This window comes from Condylura cristata, unplaced genomic scaffold (assembly GCF_000260355.1).
Source record: "Condylura cristata isolate star-nosed mole 26May11 unplaced genomic scaffold, ConCri1.0 scaffold00023, whole genome shotgun sequence".
Classification (NCBI taxonomy): Eukaryota; Metazoa; Chordata; class Mammalia; order Eulipotyphla; family Talpidae; genus Condylura; species Condylura cristata.
The window spans coordinates 25,604,380-25,626,629 of NW_004567124.1; the positions used below are offsets into that span (position 1 = coordinate 25,604,380).

The 22,250-nt window shown below is 38.1% G+C and overlaps 1 protein-coding gene across 1 annotated transcript in view; it reads right to left on the reverse strand.

The window, feature by feature from the left end:
* Positions 1-22,250, reverse strand: part of NUSAP1 (nucleolar and spindle associated protein 1) — a 27,867-nt gene that overhangs the window by 2,617 nt on the left and 3,000 nt on the right. The window contains exons 2-9 of the mRNA XM_012728657.1: positions 16,041-16,109; positions 14,926-15,063; positions 14,004-14,163; positions 10,455-10,562; positions 9,033-9,142; positions 5,764-5,951; positions 4,742-4,899; positions 2,785-2,901 (exon numbers count right to left, since the gene is read on the reverse strand). Coding sequence (XP_012584111.1) covers positions 2,785-2,901; positions 4,742-4,899; positions 5,764-5,951; positions 9,033-9,142; positions 10,455-10,562; positions 14,004-14,163; positions 14,926-15,063; positions 16,041-16,109 — 1,048 coding nt within the window. The remainder of the gene's footprint in view (positions 1-2,784; positions 2,902-4,741; positions 4,900-5,763; positions 5,952-9,032; positions 9,143-10,454; positions 10,563-14,003; positions 14,164-14,925; positions 15,064-16,040; positions 16,110-22,250) is intronic.

Sequence of the window (22,250 nt, forward strand, 5' to 3'; positions counted from 1 at the left end):
TGCAGTGGCTTTGTAGAGTTTCATAATGTGGTGCTTGAACCTGTTGTGCCACCAGGGAGAGCCCTATAAGTAAAATCTTAATAAAAAAGCTATTATCCCAAGGTTACATAGGTATTATGATTAAGATTAAAGTAATATTTCATCTGTACAACTTATTACTATTGTCTATTCAGTGTATCTGGAATATAATGAGTTGAAATATTTTGTTAGCTTTAGAACTGGAGCCAAATTTCCAGAGTGTGTGTGTGTGCGTGTGAGGAATCAAAAAAAATTTTTTTGAGTATAGTTGTACTGGGGTGTAGGCCAGAGATTTGGGGGATGAGAAGATTCACTAGAGATGAGCTGGGAGCAGAACAGGTGAGACAGGAGAAATTTGCTGTGCTATGTGGGTTAGCTCCCTGGCCAGGGATCAAACTCAGGCCACAGTGGTGATAGCACTAGGAGATTTAACTCCTAGGCCACCAGAGAGCACCCAGATGTTAATACAATGTTGATATTTTCAGTAACTGCTAAAGTGATACTTATTTTCTCTCCCATGAATGAACTAAGGGATTGTTTAAAATATAAAAATGAGAAGCACGAATGAAGTACTAATCAAGGTTTTCAAACATCAAAGTTGGTGGTCAGTCAATCCCGTAACAAATACACCTCACTTGTGTCAAGTACTGCTCGAGGTGCTGGGACATAGCAGTGGACTGAGCAGTCTAAAATCCCTGCTCACTCAGGCATATAATCAGTTGTAGAGGCAGGTAATAGTCCAATACACTCAGGCTGTGCTACATGCACTGAAGAAAGTAAAACAGGCTAAGGAATATAGAGTGACTGTGGGGAGAAGGGAAAGCCTCTGAAGTAGTGACAGGTGAATGAACACGTTGAAATGGGGAAGCAAGCTGTGCAAAGGTTTGTGGGGAGAGTATTCTAGGTGGAGCAAAAGGACTGCAAGCTCAGCAGGAGGTAGAAGTGAACTTAGAATGTTGGAGGAGCTGAAATAGGAGTGTGGTTGGCGTAATAAGGGGAAGGAGGAAGTGATGAAATGATATACTCTGATTTTTTAAGGCTGAGTGAGGCTAAGAAACTATTCCAGAAGCCCATGTAAGTGATGACCTGGAAGAAAGGAGTCAGTAAGGGGTAAAAAAATTTAAGGTTACTCAAAGGGAGAATTTAAATGTACTAGCTGAGAAAATGAGGCACCAAAGACAACTCCTAGGTTTCTGTCCTGCCAACTCAGTAGAGTGGGATATCATTGCAAAGATGGTAAAACTTGGTGAGATAAAATGGAGAAGCAGTAATCGTTTTTTAAAATGACAGTTTAGCAGACTATTTTCTTTTTAAAGATTTATTTATTTATTTATTTATTTACACAAGAATGGGGCTATTGGCCAGAGGTGTGGAGGGTGAGAGGATTCACCAGGGACAGAGTGGGGAGCAGAACAGGCAGATTGACTGAAATACACTGCTGAGGGGAACAGCGAGTGGGACAGGAGAGGTCTGCCGCGCACTGTGGGTCACCTCCCAGGCTGGAGATTGAACTTGTGCTGCAGTGGCTATGGATAGCTTCACAGTGCTGTGCTCTAACCCATTGTGTCCCCAGAGAAGGTCTAGTTTAGCAGACTTTTCTAATAAGACATTTTTATTGTATTTATGTTTCATTAATAATAATAAAGATAAACATCATTAGGTAAGTGTGATTTAAAAAAAAAATACAATAGTTTATTTTTATATCATTTGTATACACTTTTTTTTTTCATCTCAATTGTAATCCCCGTGGGTTTCCCATCACCAAGTCACGCATGTGCCATCACCATAGTCCTGTGCACTTCCCACCCTTTTTGATCCCATTCCCCACTCCACCCCCACAAAATGTCTCTGGTATATGGTTGTTCATTATTCTTATTATTTTCTTGCCTGGTCCATTATACTAGATAAGTATGATTCTTACAGAAGGAATTTTATTATGAATTCCACAAAGATATAATACATAAGTGTTAATACTTTAAATGGATGTAAGGATACTTTAACATATGCCCAAGAGTAACATTTGCCAATAAATGAACCAGTGGTTTCTAGTCTGGGTGCTGTTAAAAGCTCTAAAGAGGGCCCTCCCTGGTGGCCCAGCGGGTTAAAGCACAGCACTAAGAAGCTAAAGCCACTTCCGCATGAGTTGATCCCCACCTGCCGGAGGAGATCCACATGGCGTGGCAGACCTCTTCTGACCCGCCCGCTACTCCCCTCAGCAGTGTACTGCATTGATCTGCCTGTTCTGCTCTCCACTCTGTCTCTGGTGAATCCTCTCACCCTCCGCATCTCTGGCCTGTACCCCAGTTCTGTATAAATAAATAAATCTAAAAGAAAAAAAGCTCTAAAGAAAATAATTCATTTATCTAAAAAAGGTTGCACATATTTTCAATATCTGCTAAAGTGATACTTATTTTCTCTTCCATAAATGAACTAAGGGATTGTTTAAAATATGAAAATGAGGCTAACTTTCAAGTTTCTTAATTTTGGCTGATGTTTTAAAATCTTTGTACTAACACTGATTAGAGAAGTTATGTCTTTAATAAAAACAGAAGTTAGTCAATGATGTATTATTTGTTTCATGGACAGTCTTTGAAATCGCAGGTTCTGGCCTTTTAAATAATGTGGATGTAGGGCTGGCTAGTAGGGATTCTAGATGTGGCTTCAAGGACGGTTTCACTGAGTCAGTGGAATATTTTGTAACCTCAAATGCAGAATTGTTTAATCTTAACCCTTTGTATACGCTGTATCTTAAAACATGCCATGTACCTTTGTGCGGCTCATAGCTGAGAGGACGAGACAGACTTGCTTTAAGGTCAAACACCGGTTTTCTGTGAGACACTGGAGTCTGCACTGCATCTGATGTCCATTTGAATGGGGTAGTAACTAAAAAGAAACAAAAAGCAAAATTCAATGTCTAAAGAAAAAAAAAAAAGGACCTGCTATAATTAAAAAAATTAAAATTATCACTTTCTATTTAAAAAATATCTATATGAACAGTCTGAAATAGATGTGAGGTTAAAAGGAGAAAGGAAGAGGAAAAAAAATGAGGAAATTTAACTGCTGATATTTGTGACCCCTATAGAGGTTCCCCAAATATTTATAATATGATCACAAATCCTAGGATCAGCTGGGAGTTTAGAATACTGTTGAGAGAAGTAACTGGAGAGCTTTCCAGACTATTTTCCTGATGTTCAGTACCCCTTTAGAAACTCAGATTTATTTAAATCCTGTAAGGAACCTAATCACAAATAGATGAAAAAACTCATGGCACTGAATGTGAATTTTGTATCCCATACCAGGTAAGCCAAAGTTTTGCTGCAGTTAGATAGCATAGACCTGGCATATTTCATGGCCTTTCCCCTCCCTCAGATTGTATCCAGGCCACCACCAAATGTTAACACTTGTCTATATATGCAAAGGAGCAACCCGGATCCAGGATCACCTCATTAAAACAGAAAACATAAAACACTATGCTTAAGCTATCTCACTATGTTGATACCAAGTATTGGCAAGGAGAAGAATGAGGCTGATACACACTGATTACAAACTATAAATTACAATAATTCAACCAGTGAGGAAATATCAGCATACTCTACTATCTAGGAGCCTCACAAGATCTAGTGTAACTCTTGCACATGTATAGGAGACATTAACGGTCACAGCTACACTATACATAAACAGTAGTCATCAATACCTACAAGTCCATGGACAGGAAAATAAACAAATTGCTAAAAGATAGCAACCCTGCCTAAAATTTATGACTGAATTTTTTTCTATACCATTAAAAAATACAGTAAAGGATGAATTTGAAACATTAAGTTGAATGTATGAAGCAAGTCACAGGGAAAAATATTAATTTCTCTTTTGTAAAGTTCTATTTTGAAAATGGTGGGAGTGAAGAAGCTATACCATCCCAAAGAGCTACACTAACTTAAAGGACACAGCTAGGAATGTGGTAAACATTTTGCACCTGTCTCATGTATGTAACTGTAAGCAGTTGTGGATCTTTTTTCATTATAAGGTACATCAATACTGCTTTGCAAAATGATGTAGTCAAATCTTACACCAGGCCACTGTCCATTTTTTTACCACTGCGTAATGCCCAAGCCCTTTGATTTCCATATACAGGATGACTTGGAATGATGCTTCTAGCTTCAGGAAATCTGGCAACACTTTCTCTGTAATCTAGGCTTTTAAACGGACATATTTCACAGGACTCTGAGGAGAATCCTGACATACTTCTAATATAGGACTCAACCTATCAAATTCAAGCCTTCACACTGCTATTGCAGTACTTTTTAAAAATCACCCGGTCATTATAAAGGAGGATTAAGTTGATTGCATGTAGAGGAGTTTCTGGCCTTAATCAACCAATACAATCTATTAGTGGAAATGGTGGCATTTAGTCCATGAACTCTAGGGTCCTATTAGCTTAAGTTCTGGAAGGCTGTGGTGAATACTTCTCTCCCTGAGCCCCAGGAGGGACTGAGTGCGCTTCACAGAGAGATAATCTGGGGGTTCTTCCTGGATGGGATTGTAGCACTCAGGGAGATACCAATTTTTATCTTGTGTGTCTGGGATGTCCCTTTCCAGTAGAAAATGAGAAACATGCTATGGTGAAACTTCTGTTGTTGGTTTTATGGATATGGAGAGGCTTTAAAGAAAATACACATTATATGGTTTAAAGATGAATGCTAGGTGGATTTTTTTGTTTTTCTTTTACCAGCAGCGGAATCCCCTCTTGTGGACTTTAATTTGTGTGCTCCGAGAACAGCTTGGCCTTTTGGGGTACTCCCTGATATGGTGATATGTGGAGACTTTCTGGCTGGAGTCTTGGTCAGTGAACGCTTATGTTCGTTATCTTTAGTCGTGGCTGAAAACCTGAATAGGACAATAAAGTGTAACTGATCAAAATTATACAAAACCACTTTCCCCATCACCAAGCAGTAAAAGGGTCTCAATAAATACTTGTTACACAAACAAAACTCTTTTGCCAGAGAGATTTTCTTTACATGCTTATTGATACTAAAGCAAATTATTTGTAAAATATTGTTTTGTATCCTGCTCTTCCTGCCTTGGCAATGACCACACAAAGTAAATTCATGCACCTCACCTTACAGCTTAATAAATAACTCTAAGAAGCTCCCCTTCTTTTTCTTCCTTTTGGTGATAACAAGGAATAGGAAGCTGTTATACCAAATGAGTGATGGAAACAGATTTTACATGTTCTGTAGAAGAATGCCATTCAAGTGGTACGAAAGCCCATTATCTACTCCTAGCAAATTGCCATAAATGTACTTCACTAATACACTGATACCTATTTTTAAAAATTGATTAATCAATAAACAAATATTTAACATCACTTCATTTTTGTATAGCGTATGCTTTCTCCTCTTAAGGAAATTAGATGTGTTAGGAGATGGGCTGTGAAGTCCAGGTTGCTCTGGACATTACAGTGAAGCAGGGACTAGCCCCTTGACCGTGGTGTTCTTCAACAGTATTAAATATGATCTGATGCACTATTCATTGTGTTACAATATGGATACTTTAATAAGTGAACATTTTTCAGTTTACTGCATTGAGGTTTAGTTTCAACTTTGTATTTCAGTAAATGGAAAAGTTTCTCTTTACACATCTTTGCAAGCATACATTGAACTAATAAAATTATTAATGCAATGTGATCTAGAGAAGTAATAAAACAAGAAAATCAAACAGAAATTTAAAGTAAAAATAACACGTTGTTACCTGACGTTCATTTTAGTTGCTGAGAGAGCAGAGCACTTAATGGAGCTCTTCACACACAAGGTGCTCCTACTCACAGAACTGCTGGGCCGGCCTTGTGAGCGCCGCTGGCTGGTGGGAGTAAAAGCCACAGAGAGTCTTCCTCTGAGAGAAACAGGAGTCACTGCCACTCCCTTTGGGACAGGCTGCTTCTGAAGAGAGAGAAACATGTTGTGTTCAAGCTTGGCCTCATATAGTGTTGTCTCCTTGGCGAAGTGATGAAAGGCATTCTTTCTTTCCTGCCCACTATTAATCTTACCTCTCCTCTTTGTGTTCTCATTACCTCATGTTACTCCACCTGCCTGGCTGACTGGCTGAGCTGTTACCTGAACTGTGCTGCATGGTGATTATGATTAAGAGTAACTTCTGGGGGTCTTCTGGGGACATAAGGGGTAAATCTCAGCAGTATGAAGCAATCTACAGCCACTGCAGCATGAGTTCGATCCCTGGCCAGGGAACTAATCCACATGGCACAGCAGACCCTTCCTGTCTCATCCTCTGCTCCCCTCAGCAGTATATTTCAGTCAGTCTACCTGTTCTGCTCCCCACTCTGACTCTGGTGAATCCTCTCACCCTTCCCTTCCACCCCATCCTCACACTCTGGCTTACACTCCAGCTCTTGTATATATAAATAAAAACATCTTAAAAAAAAAAGTAACTTCTGATTGTGCTGAGTTATAATTATTGCCATCACCCAAGTTTATTCACATTAAAGAATGTAACTAACCTTTCTGTTACCAGAGAAGGAAAGTAAATAGATTTTCCTGGAAATATGTACATTTGAGAACATGGTATAGAGTTTAAGTACAAACTGAAGTTATTCTATGATCACCATGATCATAATTATAGATAATTTTACTGCTACCCTCTCCCCGCAATGAAAATAGTAGCATTCTAAAGTTAAAAAAAAAAAACAAAAATCTAAAGAAAGGAAAGGAGGGAGGGAAAGAAGAAAGGTAATATTCCAGAATATCAGGAAGAATTCTATTGACTTTTTTTTCTCTGTAGATATTGTCAAGGCTCAAAGAGAAATAGGGTATTTTATTATCATTAGTCTAAGATCTATTGAGACTGGAATAATTAATTGTCATCAATTGACAAGAGAGAAAGATTATTGAAATTGAGACTATAAAGCCAAAAGACATTAGATTTTGACTATATTCCATAAAATACAAAAAGAATTAAATTTCTCATCTCAGCATACAATCAGAAGAGATTCAACTCTTAAGCTCTTAAATTTGGTTAACATAAGGAGAAAGAATAAAAGCAGTAAAAATAAATATTTGAGCAAACTTTTATAATCTTGGGAGCGACAAGGTCCTTCTAACGACAAAAAATTCAAAAGATTTAAAGTCTAAAGTTTGAATAGGTTTAACAAAAATTTAACTAAAAATAAAAAAAATCCTTCCACAAGGTGAAAAAATGCTATCAATAGAGCTTTCAAGTATGGAAAAGTATTTCTAACACATATGTAATACTATTAATATCAATAAATGTCCCAACACAAGAAAATGGATACAAGTTAAAACAAATTCACAGAAAAACAGCCATTTTTAACATCTTAATAATAATAACATCTTAATAATAAAATATATTAAGTTACATGCTTTATAATTCTAATTACAAATAGGATTTTATTTTTTCCTATTATCAAAAATTAAAAATTTTGATAATTTCCATTGTTGGCAAAGTAAGCAGCAGACAGATTTCTGATTTTTGTTGAGGTCCATTTGGCAACTATATCAAACCAGTCTCCTTTCTTTTATCAAGTCAAGGGGACAATAGTTTTGGCTAGGATTATTTTCTCTAGATTTCTGGTCATTGATTATTGTCTATCTCTGAACAAATGAACAATCCCAAGATATATCACTGTCAAGAAGACTTCATTTCTATCAGTTATGCTGTCACAGTAATTCTTTTTATTTTCCAGTCTCTAGATCTTATCAAAAACCAATCTGAGAAGTCACTTCTTAAACAACAATGGGGGTGGTATGGGATTTTAGAAATAAACTCATTCACATGGGTTGATTTATCACTAAAATCAAGATAAGCCACTCATGTATTCGACACACCTTCAAGGTTATTCTAATGTTGAGGCAGTTGTTCTGCTTTTAACTTTTACTTGAAAAATAACTCATCTATATTAAGTATACAAAAAGCTTGGATTTCACTTGCATAGATAAGTATAACCAGCCTTTTTAAAAAATTTTTTAAAGATTTATTTACTTATACATACAGAACTGGGGTACAGAACAGATGCAGGGGCAGTGAGAAGATTCACCAGAGACAGAGTGGGGAACAGACCAGGCAGACCAACGAAGTACACTGCTGAGGAGAGCAGCAGATGAGACAGAAGAGGTGTGCTGCACCGTGTGGATCACTTCCAAGATACCAAATGCACACTAAGGCGGCTGCAGCCATCCAGTTTGCAGTGCTGCGTCCCAACCCCATACACACCAAGGAGGCCTGGAATGGAGATTTTCTTAATGCTATACCTTGTTTTTCTTAATTGTTTGCTGGAAGGTTGATAAAGTGTCTTCGGTTGTATCAGCAGGTTTTATAAATATTGATCAAATGCATGTCAGTTACCAAAGATGTTATTTCTTACTAAGAAGTTCATATACTTTTGTTTTCTATTTTTTAGTTATGTAGAATTATCATTTTTAATCATTTAGAAGTGTCCCCTTAAGGCACCCTTGAACACTAGAGAGCATCTGAGATGATGACATCAACTTCCTAGTCTGCAGTTGTCAATGTATTACTCTGCTAACCCAACTTGGTGTTGAGTTCATAATCATCTCTTGCTAAAAGGAGCCTCGAGCCAAGCAGGACGAGAACTGAAGTCTCCCCAGGGAGTTTAGTTACCTCAGGAAGCCTTTACTTTACCCATCCAGTCAGTCTTTTTTCCTAAATTTAGGGGAAAGACAGAGAAAATAGTTGGCTTCGCTGATCACATAGTCCATCCTTAAAAGTGATAGGCAAGATAGCTGAATGTGGAAAACAGAAACATCAATTGCCCTTTTGGAAGTCAAACAATAATGAGGATTCACTTATCTGGAGGATAGGAAAATTCTCATGCTGGGAGAAAGCAATTGTAAACAAATAAACGTACATTAAAAAAAATCATTCCTGTGCAAAATAACAGAAAGCTGGCTGTATTAGCCATGGTGCACATGTGGTATCCACATAAAAACAAGATTTAATCCCATTCAGAACATAAATGTACAACATACCTTCAGTTCATTAAGTGAATTGTGTTCTTCAAAATGTTTCTTTTTTCTATCAATATATTGATCAATGGACTCCATTTTCTTAAAACGAGCCTCATGAAGCTTCTTGAAGTCTAGAATGTTCCATAAAATGTGAAAATTAATGCCAAAATCATTAATTTGCACTTCGTGTATTTTTTCTGTTAACATTCTTTTCTCTAAATTCCTGTTACTCAACTTCAGCATCAAGTTTGCTAAAAATTTTAATTGAAAATTTCAAAATACTTATTTTTATTTATTAAAAAAAAGATTCATTTTTTATTTATTATACATGCCAGAGCCTGGTATAGGCCAGAGGTGCAGGGGGGAAAGGGGTGTGAGAGGATCCACCAGAGATGGTGGGGTACAGAACAGGCAGAGCTATTGAAATACAATGCTGATGGGATCAGTGGGAGAGACAGGAGCTGTCTGCGCTGCCATGTGGGTCAGCTCCCCGGCCAGGGATCAAACTCGTGCTGCAGTGGCTGCCAGTGGTTTCATAGTGACTTAATCCCTTATGCCACCAAGGAGGCCCCTCAAAAGATTGAATTTTTAATCACTTAGGGAGATAGCATATTCATATGATTAACTTCTAGACTTTTACCATATCATCATTGCCCATTTCATTGCTGACAAACTTGTTCTATCCATAGGATAAGTGTAATAGATTTATTGTCCCCTTTATTAATTAAATGGCCTTCATTTTTCTCAAATTCAATATCTTATAATAAGTAGAAAAGTATATATCAAGGATGGGCAAGCTTTTTCTATCAAGGAGCAGATAGTAAATATTTTAGGTTTTATATCCACATGTAGAATAATTTGTGTCTCTATTTTTGTCTTTTTAACAAACTTTCAAATGTGGAAACCATTCTTAGCGTTCTCTGTATTATTTCAGTCAAGCATATAAATATTGAGTTTCTAATATATGGTTAACAGTAGTCTAAAGTAGTGTAAATATATAACAATCAACATTTATATACAAAGTGACATTTCAGCAATGCAAGATAGAAAATTACATGATCAGAAAGAAATGAGTCCCTTACACTTATTAAAAAAGATATTATTAAAGAAATTAAAAACCAGGTGGACATGTACCTGGTGCTTTAGAGACATTCATTCTCAGATATTTACTCAATACTTGTTACATATCAGTTGCTATGCTAGGTAATCCAAAGTGGAAAAATAGCTTTAAATAATGTACATAGCAATCTGATGAAACAGGTGGTAAAAGTTAAAGAGGTAGATTTGTTGAGAATGAGCTGCCTAAGTCTCATCAGTGGACATGAGAGAACAAGGATGCAAGTCAGTCCCAGCAACGAGACTTCAGCTGCTATAGCACAATGCCTCTTGAACATGGGCCCCAAAGATGCCAACAATTCCTTTATATAGGTGTACAAAACTTACTCGGAGTGGTACTTGTTGTTCTTTTATTTTTTCCAGGTTTGGAAGACTCACTGATATAGAGAGACTTCTTTCTTTCTGAAGGTACATTTGTGTCTTCTTTACCTGAACCTAAACACACAGAATTAATAAAGATTTTGAAAAAATTCTTTTCCTTTAAGAAATGTCTGAAAGTTACACCCAGAGCATTTTCATGTGCTAGGAGAAATGGTACATAAAGAGCACAGAGAATTAATCTCTACAATTTTAGCTCACAATCTTCAAGTAGGCATAAACGTTCTGCTTTCTATACAGAAGTTATATAAATATGCCAGGAAAAAAACCTTTTACTAGAATTTTTATATAAAGATGTTATTATTATGAGTGGAACAATGAATACACACATTTTCAGCAGCCTACCAAATACCTTTAGTATTTTAGCACATTCCTCAGGTCATCTGCTTCTATACTTGTTTTGATTTGCTCTTAAATCCTCCTGAAATCAAGGTGGATCAAAGATTTGCTATTTTTCCTTACTTATCACCAAAATTTTCCACAGAGATGTCATCTTGAGGAAATCTAATATGCAAATGAGTTTACAAGAAATTCTACTTGTAAAGTCATTTAAGGTCCCCCAATACATCCATAAACAAGAGGAAAGAATAATTCAGTAGAGTGGGAAGGACTTTAGGGGCTTCTGCTTGGACCTTTACTTAAAAAAGCCAATGTCGCATGAGAAACAAACTAAACATGTGATCAAAGTAAGTCCTCACAAGATATTTATTAATCACAGATAGAAAAATAGTAACTTTACATAGGAACAATCTAGTGGGGACACAATAACCAGTCAATGAAAACCAACAAGCCTGGATTGACACAACCAACACATGTGCCTGCTGGGATGATGACTGTACTGTACTGTACTGTACTGTCCTCGTACAGTATCCAATCTAGGGGAGTCAGAACTCCCTCATGCAACGTGCATGATATTAATCTAACTATCAGCACACACTAGATGAAGTAAATCTGAAGATAATAAAAACTGATCTGTACTAAAAGAGTATCTACATCTTGAAAGACAAAGGAATACTAAGGAACTGTTACAGATTAAAATTCTTGTCTAAAGATAGGACAAAAAATGCAAATAATAAGCTAGGGTTTCCTTTGTTTTAAAGAACATAATTGGAATAGTTGTTAAGTAATATTTACATTCTATTTGTTCTATATTTTCAGGGTACCCTAAAAAATTATTTGGACACCAAAAAATTTTTGTTCATATACGTTATGTTAATATGTGGCTTATTGCTTATTAAAACAAAGAAATTTAGGGCTTCCCAGATAGTGCAAGGGGTTAAGTGCCTACACTATCAAGCTATCTCCAGCCACTGCTGCACAAGTTAGATCCCCGGCCAGGGAGGTGACCCACATGGTGCAGCAGACCTCTCCTAACTTGCCACCTGCTCCCCTCAGCAGTGTCTTTCAGTATACCTGCCTACTCTGATCTCCATTCTGTCTCTGGGGAATCCTCTCACCATTGGCTCACCCCCTCCCTACATCTCTAGCCTATACCCCAGGTCTGGTATGCATAAAAAAATAAATCTTAAAAAAAAAAAAAAAAGAAACTAAACTAAAACTAATACTTGATTCATGACAAATGATGTATTCACTGTTAACATAAATAATATATGAAAAAGGCTAAAATTTCCAAAATAAAAGTAATTTTTTTTTTTTTTAAAACAATTTCCTTAATGTTTGCCTTAACAGGAAACAGCTGAATTTTGGGTTGTTTTATCTGTTCCTGCAGATAATATGCTATTTTTATTGAACTACATAAGAAAAGCAATCTTACACCACACAGATATGTGGTTGATAAGGAAGAATACTTTAATAGACTTTTCAAATAATTATGGATATTCCCCAACACTACAAAGGTTGACAAATGTTTCTTCAAGATCAGTTGCAATGTGGAACATAAGACTAATGAACTTAATCTTTTTAAAAAGATTTATTTAGAACCTCCCTGGTGGTACAATGGGTTAGGACACAGCACTGCAAGCTAGCAACAGCCACTTCAGTGCAAGTTCGATCCCCTACCCTGGAGGTGATCCACATGGTATAGCAGACCTCTCTGGACCTGCCTGCTACTCCCCTTTAGCAGTGCACTTCTACACTGCCTCTACCCCAGTTCTTGTACGCATAAATAATTTTTTAAAAAGATTTGTTTATTTATGCGTACAAGAACTGGGGTACAGACCACAAGTGGGGGGTAGGTAAGAGGATTCACCAGAGACAGAATGAAGAGCAAAAGGCAGTTTCATTGAAATACACTGTTGAGGGGAAGAGTGGGCTGGTCAGGTGAGGTCTGCCATGCCATGTGGGTTGAACTCCTGCTACAGTGGCTGCAGGTAATTTTAAAGTGCTGTGCTTTAACCTATTTTGCCACCAGGGAGGGCCCTGTTAATGAACTTCCTGTACTCTTATTAAGTACTTGTATATTAAGAAACACACACTAGAGTGTTCTGGGGTAAAGAGCACATACTCTCAAACAGTGCAGGAAAAATAAAGTACACAATATGTGCATGGAGAAAAGAGGGATAAAAGTGTAGAGAGGAAGGAAGGTTAAAACATAAGTGGTAAGGTGTTAACACTTGGGAAAGCTAAGTAAAAGGTACGTAGGAACTCTTGGTACTCTTCTTGCAATTTTTCTCTAAGTCAAAATCACAAGAAAATAAAATGTTACAAAAATTTTTCTTGCTAGCAGCTACATGATCAGATTTTTTTCCTTTAGATGCCTTGTTTCAATGCAAACCTGGTTTTGGAGTCCATCCTCATTTCTGTACCACAGAAACCAGGTCCTTAGTTAAGCCTTCTTGGTGGGATTGTACCACAGAAACCAGGTCCTTAGTTAAGCCAGGTCCTTAGTTAAGCCTTCAGACTCTGTCACACTTCTTTACATCTTGCTCTAAATTATGATTTTAAAACGTTTTTATGAGGCATGATCTTCTGTTTTAATCCACTTGAGCCCCTGCTCCAGCCTCAAGTACCCAGATTTCCAGGGGTGAAAATACTGAAATCCTCCACGAGGAATGTCTTACTGACAAAATTTTTACTTCAAGTTTAGAGAAATTTTTGGAGATTAGAGACCAAAAAAAAGCATATAATTGTCAAAACAAAAATGACCACATAGCTGGGAAGACTGACTTTGCTATACACTTTTTGTTTTTTTGTTTTTTAAAAAGATTTATTTATCTATGCATATAAGAACTGGGGTACAGGCCAGTGATGCAGGGGGCATGAGAGGATTCACCAGAGACAGAGTGGGGAGCAGAACAGGCAGATCTACTGAAATACACCACTGAGGGGAACAGCTGGCTTGACAGGAGAGGTCTGCTGTACCATGTGGGTCACCACCCTGACTGGGGATTGAACTTGGCTGTAAATAGCTTCATAGTGCTGTGCTTTAACCTGTTGCACCACCAGGGAGGACCCTGCTATACACTTATAACTGTCAAATGAACATATCTGGCTACCCATAGAAATTCTGGGTTTTTTTTTTTAAGTTTTTCCACGTACCAATTATTTCACTTTTTCCTGAAGAAACTGCATATTCATCTCTTTGGCAGCTGTCTGATGGAAAAGGAACTTCTGTAGCAGTTCTGAGATCCTGGCTTTCCTGCTTTTTTTGACTATCGAAGTCAGTGGGCTCACTTATTTTTATCTCTGAATGATGTGTCTACAAATTTTAAAAGAAAAGAAATGAAGTAAAAGACAAATAATAAGTACTGCCTTCCAAAAACAGAAAAACAAACAGGCAAAGGGGCTAACGGGCTAAACGAAGAAAAGTAGGGGACTATGATTTTTGAGTGGCAGATTTGGTCCTTTGTGTTAGCATGTGTTACTAGAGTGTGAATCTGGGAATAGGATACTCTAGAAATCTGTCATTTTGAAAGGCACAAGTGGCAAAACTATATGTTAGGGGTGAGAAGCTAACACAAAGGTACCTAGTTAAATGATTAAAGTACCATATGAAGGTAGAAAAAAAAATTAGTCCCATACCTTTTAAGTTACATTTAAATAAAAGGCTAAGAGAATAAAGCCAGAGCCCTCTCAAAGTAAGGGAAGCCCTTGGCTAACCACAGACTCGACCACCGTAAGACCGAGAACACAGTGACCACCAGATCTAGGACCAATCAGTAAAGTGAAAAGAAATCTTACTTAATGTTGGTTTCCCTTCCCATCCTGTTCATTACACATAACTTAACACTTAATGAATATTCATATTTATTCAGATTTTAATTTGTGCTTAACACTAAATAAGTGTTTCCCAAGCAGCAGCACCTGAGATGTGATGAGCAGTACAGACACTGGCCTGTGTGAGCTCTTTTGTGAAGCTTACAGCAGTGTTTACAACCACGAGAAATCCTATGGGAATTACAGAGCCAGCTTGGCATATTTCCAGTGTTGGCTTATTTCCAGTTTGCACATTTCATTTCACCTGGGAGTCAGGGTTCCTGTGGACTGTTCTCCGCCTTCTCCTTGTTTTGGTGACGTGGCCAGCTGGTTCCCTCTCAGCTTGGTTCTGGCTGCTAACATCAGTCTCATCACAAGAGGATGCAGAGATTTGACTTTCATCCTGAAAAGAGACATGTAAATCTGCTAAGCCCTTTGTAGAATTAGAATGTAATTGGGAAAAATCAGAATTTAATGTGAATAAAAAACTTATAGTATATATACAAAAGAAAACTGCAAACTCTCTAGCAATAATTATAGGCAAGTTCATCCCTAACAATCACATTTAACAACTCAAGCTAAAAACAGGTGAGGAAAACATTCAAAATTATTTTAGTGTGAATAAAAAAGGAAATTATTAAAAATACATTAACCTCCTGAAAATACACTATGTGCCAGGTAATGTTGTAACTAAAAATAATTATAGCTCATATAAACAAATTTACTGGGATAGGTAATTACATAAATTGTCTAATTCCTTGAAGTCTATGAAACAGTTATTAGTTATCCCCACTCCATAAATGGGGAAAATGGGAGAGAAAGAATCCACAGTAATTTGTCAAAGGCAAAAATAAGGGAGAAAGATAAGAATGGCACTTATACTGTCATAAATGAAAAGTAAAGAGCTAGTTATTAAAACAATGTGATACAGGTCCCAGAATATCCTAAGAAAACCTGCTTATGCATGAAATCACTGTATGATAAATAGTGGGGTGCTGGATTCACTGACATATGACACCAAGAAAACAAAGTCACTGTTTTTTATATATCAGGTAAAGGACCATGTAACTTGATCATTCTCTCACCAACATGAATTAAAGATAAGTGCAAAAGATGAAACTATAAAAGGCCTAGAAAAGACAACAGGTAATGAATAATTATCATCATTGTGAGAAAGGCCTCTCAGGCATATATCTTACTTAGGTATTATAAGACTGTAAGGCAGTTTCACATTTAAAACAAATAATTATGAAAGGATTTACCATAATGATCTCTTCTCTTTGGTAATAAATGTCTTAAGTCATCACTAATCCTGTTTACTGCTCATGATGTAAATAAGATTGTTTTGCTATTTGTTAAGTGATGAAAAACATCATTTACCTGATGCTCATTTTCTTTTCTTTCTTCATGTTTAAGGTGAGCTTTCAAGGCTTTTAACAACTTGTCAGCCTGTAGAAAAGTTAAAGTACCTTATCAGTAGAAGCAAAAATCAATTAAGCAAGAGAGAAATGTCTTGTTATAATATTCATCAAGTGTCCTCTGAACAGGATCTGCAAATACAACTTGGGCCCACAGATTTCACAGTAGAATAGAGACATCAACCAAGGCAAGCTATGATCAACACACAGTGCCAATGAGGAGGCATAGGCTTTTTGAGAGAACACCAGTAGCTTGTTCTGCCAAGCTTGGCCTACGAGTGCACACTTCAAGATGTACTTGGGCATACCAGTTTTAACATGAAGATGTGATATCATTTTCAAGGGGTGAAGCACATGCTCTTGCTGCTGAGGTGTGAAGGACAAATGAGAGAGTAGACCACAGGTAAAGAGGCACAGAAATAAAGGAATGCAAGAAAGAGGGTAGAGTTCAAAAAATGCAAGTTTAGTGTGACTGGAGTGTGGTGCTGTTGGAGGGGGTAGTGAGAGAGAATGTTGGAAAAATGAGCAGAGGCCTGATACTGTCAGGTCTTGAAAACCTCTTAAGAGCATTAACTTTGACTTTAGAGCAATAGGCAGTCTTCGATGACTTTGCAACAGGACAGTAGGTAATCAGTTTCGCATTATTCAGAATGGTCACTGGCTATAGAGAGTGTAGGATGCATTTGGTTGGGGCTAAGATGTTAGACAAAAAAAAAAAAAAACAGTTTAAAGTTGATCATAGGAAACATGACTGTAACCTGGGTTAGAGTAGGACTAAGCAGTATGAATGGAGTCAAAACTTTTAAGATGTGGGGGCCCCTAAAAAGGGGAATGGCAAAGGCAAGATGGTCTTAGAAAAGAGGGTAGTTACAGGTCCTTCAGAGATAGGAACTCCTAGTTTCTTTCCTGATCCCAGAAACCTTCTTTGCAGGTCTCTTCTGAAAGAGAAATACAATGGCAGGTCTTTAAAATTTTAAAAGCACATGGTTCATGGTTCTCTCTTTCTCCTCTCCCACCCAGTCATGCAGCTGAGAACCATAGATTCCTTCTTAGCTGGATGGGGGCTCTGCCACTGAGCACAGCTCTTCTTATTCCAGTGTTTATTTATTTATTTTAAAAGGATATTCTCCATTAAAAAATTTTTTAAAAATTTATTTATATATGCAAGAACCCAGGTATAGGCCAGAGGTGTGAGGGTTGAGAGGGTTCACAGAAATAGAGTGGGGAGCAGAACAGGCAGATTAACTGTAATACACTGCTGAGGGGAGCAGTAGGAGGGTCAGGAGAGGTCTGCCACCAAACTCGTGCTGCAGTGGCTGTGGATATCTTCATAGTGCTGCATTTCAACCTGGTGTGCCACCAGGGAGGGCCCCTTTTTTCCACACCATTTATTATTGGTCAGGGGTCTGGCCGAGAATGGCAGAGATTGTGATTTGGTTTAGGCTTTAGGAGATAAGAGAGGCTATAGCTATTAAGGGGTGAAGCACATGCTCCAGCTGTTTATCAGCACACTGTGCATCAAGACGTCAGGTATCTAACCTGAAAATGTTGTACCTTACTGTTTACTTGCTATTGTTCATGGGAACCTTTCTGGGAGTCTTCTCTGTGGAGGCAAGGAATGGTAGGGCAGAATTCAGGCATTCCTGGTTCTTTTGACTCTAACTTACCACCCAACCACTTTATTGAAATATGATCAATATAAATAAAGTTATAAACAGGTAGTAGATATGGGTTGATTTATTTAGCGATATGTAGGGCCTCTCTAGTGGCAGAGGGGTAAGTCTCAGCACTATCACCATTGAGGCCCTGCCAGTGAGGTAACACACATATGGTACATCCGACCTCTCCTGTCTCACCTGCCTGCTGCTCCCCTTAGCAGTGTACTTCAGTAAATCTGCCTGTTCTGCTCCCCACTGTCTCTGGTGAATCCTCTCACTACCCCTCTCCCAAACCTCTGGCTTATACCCCAATTCTTCTACACACAAAATATAAATAAATAAAAATAAAAGAGAGATGTAAATACCTGTGAACTGCCTGATTGAAATAAACATACTCATCTCTACAGGCTTTCTACTGTCCCCTGGTGGCAAGAGAAGTGAGCATGAACTATTAGCAACATTTTAAGTAAAAAAAAAATATTGTTAATCACAGGTTATATGTTGTATAGATTTGTAACTCCTAAAAATACCATGAAAATCTCATCAAACACACAGCAATGATGAAATAAGATACCTGTGGCAGAACCCAATGAAGACATCTAGCAGGCAGAATGACCTAGGGCAATGCCCAAGAGAGATGAATCACATGTATAGATGTTATTATCAGCACAAATTTATCGTTTTCAACAAGCATGCACTCTGTTGGGCATAGTTCCAGGCACTGGTTGGGAACAAGAGACAAGGTCTTTGCCCTCCAGAGACTAGGGATGGACTAATGGGGAAACAGTCAAATACCCAATTAAGCTAAAAGAAATGACAGAGCAATGAAGCAAAAACAAAACAGGGTACTGGGGACAACCATATGAAGATACGAAGGAACAGTATTCCAGACAGGGGAACACCAAGCCCAGAGGCCCTGACAGGGTTTAGTGAATTGAAGGACAGAAATAAGTCCGTGTTGGGAAGCATGGTGAACTCCAGGGGTTAGTCGGGGGCAGAAAGATCAGAGGTGACCAGAAGATGGATCAAATAGAAGGTCATAGGCCATGGAAAGAATATGGATATTTTTCCTCCTAACTTTTTATGGTAAAGAAAAATCCATATTTGTGGATCTCTAGACAAAAAGAATTTAGCAAGAGGCCCTCCCTGGTGGTGCAGCGGTTGTTAAAACACAGCACTAACAAGCTAAAGCCACTTCAGCATGAGTTCAACCTCCAGACCTGGAGCTGACCCACATGGAGCTGCAGACTTCTCCTGATCCACTCCTTGCTCCCCTCAGCAGTGTACCTCACTGATCTGCCTGTTCTGCTCTCCACTCTGTCTCTGGTGAATTCTCTCACTGACCCTGGGCCTCTGGCCTGTACCTCAGTTCTGTCTGCATAGATAAATAAATCTAAAAAAAAAAAAAAAAAAAGTCAAGTCTACAGTAAAGTAGAAAGAGTTTAATAAGCACTCATATTCACTACTTAGATTGAACAATCATTAACATTGTCTCATATTTGCTGTACTAATATATATTTCTTGCCAAACTACCTGGAAATAAGTTCCAGGCATCATGATGATACTTGACTACTAACTATATCAGCCACATCTCCAGAAATGCAAGGGGGGAATATTTTCCTACATAACCTCAAAAGCATTAACATACCTAGAAAAAGAATTCCCCAATATCCTATATGTAAGCCACAATCAGATTTCCTTGTTTCCAGTTTTAGCTGCCATTTCTTTTTCTTTCTTAAGAAAAAAAAAATTCCTCCAAATCAGGATCAAATCAAGTTTTTCTCATGTTATACTTAGAGGAGTTTGAATGATATTTAAGATTTTTATTTAGCCTTGGAGGGCCTGACTAGGAAAGGGATACATCCTAAGCTTCAAATTCCACTAACTACCAATAAAAGACCATTGTGAGACCAAGAGTAAAAACAGGAAGACTGGTAGACACCTAAAGGCAGTGGCTAAAATGTGAGGGGCTGTGTCCAGATTTGTGGCTTTGCCAGATGGCTGTCAAGTCAGATTTCATTTGTGTTTGGGAGGAAGAGCTGACAAGGATGGATGGGCGTGGGCTATGAAGGGAAGAATCAAGGGTAATCTAAAGCAGGTCTGAACTACTGAGAATTGGAAGAGATCTTAATTGTTTCAATCTGGCTGTACTGTTGAAGATGCACTTAAATGAATGAGTTGGCAGCTCAGGGGAAAGGTCCCTCTGGAGATATGCATTTGGGAATCATTAGTTCCAGATGAATTTAAAGTCATGGGAGTGGATAAGATCAAGAAGAGGAAAAGCATGGCTAGAGAAAAGAAGGTGCAGGAGAATATTCTGGGGGACTCACTTTTAGATTTGGTAGAGGGAAGAACCAGCAAAGGAGACTAGGAAGAAGTATTAACAGGGCCCTCCCTGGTGACGCAATGGTTTGCACAACACTAGGAAGCTAGCCCAGCTGCTTCAGCACTGAGTTCAACCCCTAGCCAGGAAGGTGACCCACATGGCGCTGCAGACCTGTCCTGTCTCGCCCGCTGCTCCCCTCAGCAGTGTACTTCATCATTCTAACTGTTCTACACTCCACTGTCTCTGGTAAATCCTCTCACTGCCCCTGTACCTCTGGCCTGCACCTCAGTTTGTATGCATTAATAAATAAATCTTTTTTTTTTTTTAAGATTTATTTATTCATATAGAACTGGGGCACAGGCCAGAGATGCAGAGGGTGAGAGGATTCACCAGAGATAGAACGGGGACAGAACAGGCAGATCAACAAAGTACACTGCTGAGGGGATCAGCGGGCGAGTCAGGAGAGGTCTGCCTCACCATGTGGATCTCCTCTGGGGCAGGCGGGAATCGAACTCATGCGGAAGTGGCTTAAGCTTCTTAGTGCAGTGCTTTAACCCGCTGTGCCACAAGGGAGGGCCCTAAGAAATAAATCTTAAAAAAAAAGTACTATCAAAGGAGGAAATGAAATGACAATGAAGTTGAAGAAATTAAGTGGTATATACGGAAAGGAGTGTCCAACCATGCTAAATGCAGCTGTCAGGCAGGTGAGGCTAGATAGGCCACAGTTTTGTTAAGATGCAGTCATATCCGTGGAAAAGAGCAGAGAAATTGGCATAGGCCAGATAAGGTTTGGTTTACTTTTTAAAAGATGGTAATAGTAACACTTGATTGCATCCATCAGGAAAATTAGTCAGCAGAGTAGGAGAAAGTGATGCGAAAGAGACTAATTGCAGGAGTGAAAAGCCCCAGAGGAGGGAACAGGATCCCTCACACAAATGGAATGGTTGCCCATAGGCACAGGTTTTACTATAACAGGCAGAATACTCAGTGACAGGTGTAGCTTGGGTGAAGGGTTTGCTGGTAGAAGATGAGGTAATTCTTAGCAGGTTGCACCTACTTTTCCATGACCTATGAGTAAATGTCAGTAAGTGACAGAAAGGAGCCAATTTGAAGTGAAAAGATATGAAATGTCTTCAAAAATGGAAAAGTTAATGACTTTCCCATTCCTCTACAAGTGTAGAGGAACCAGATGCTTATCTTAAGATTTATGGTCAGAAATTTAAATTAAGTCACATGATTTTGTTCAGCCAGAGTTAGCCTTTTAGGTACAGGTAAGAATTAAGCACACAGCAAGAGTTAATCACGTTTGGAGATTTACCAGCTGAGAGAAGAAGTTGTAAAAAAGTGGAAATAGTGACAGTCTGTGTGAAGTTTGCAAAAGAAGCATGAGTAACTGAGCCCTTAATTTTGTCTTACTGTTAGGAGTAGGGTCTCAAAAGAATGAGCTAATCTTCAAAAGACATTTTGAATATTATCCTATTAAGGACTTTATTTAATCTCATATGGCTAATTTTTTAAAAAAGATTTATTTATACATGCATACAGTACTGGGGTACAAGCCAGAGGTGCACCAGAGGATTCACCAGAGACAGAATAGGGAGCAGAACAGGCAGACTGACTGAAGTACAATACTGAGGGGTGCAGCAGGCTGGTCAAGAGAGGCCTGTGCGCCATGTGGCCCCATTCCGGACTGGGGAATAAAACTCTCACTGTAGCAGTTGCGGCTAGCTTGCACACTGCGTCCTTACCCACGGTGCTACGAGGGAGGGCCCCTTGGTTAAATTTTTAAAAATAATTCAAATCTTAATTTCTTAGAGCAATTTACTTCATTTTTATTTTTTGCTATGTACTTGGAATCTTAAAAGATAATTATCATAATAAGCTATTGAGCTACACCAACTGTAAATAATTTAAACCATTTTAATTATGGACATTTTGAAATGCATACAAAAGTGGAGAGAATAGTGTGATAAACTCCCATGTATTTATCATACAGTTTCAACAATGTTCTTATTTCATCTAGTTCTCCTCTTTTCTTGCTATATTTTATAGCAAATATATAATGTTATGTCTTAATACTATGCTTAATGCTATAATGCTATGTTATGTCTTATAACTACAATACCATTATTATACCCAACAAAATCAATAACCAAAATACCTACTCCAAATTTACTTTCTCTATCAT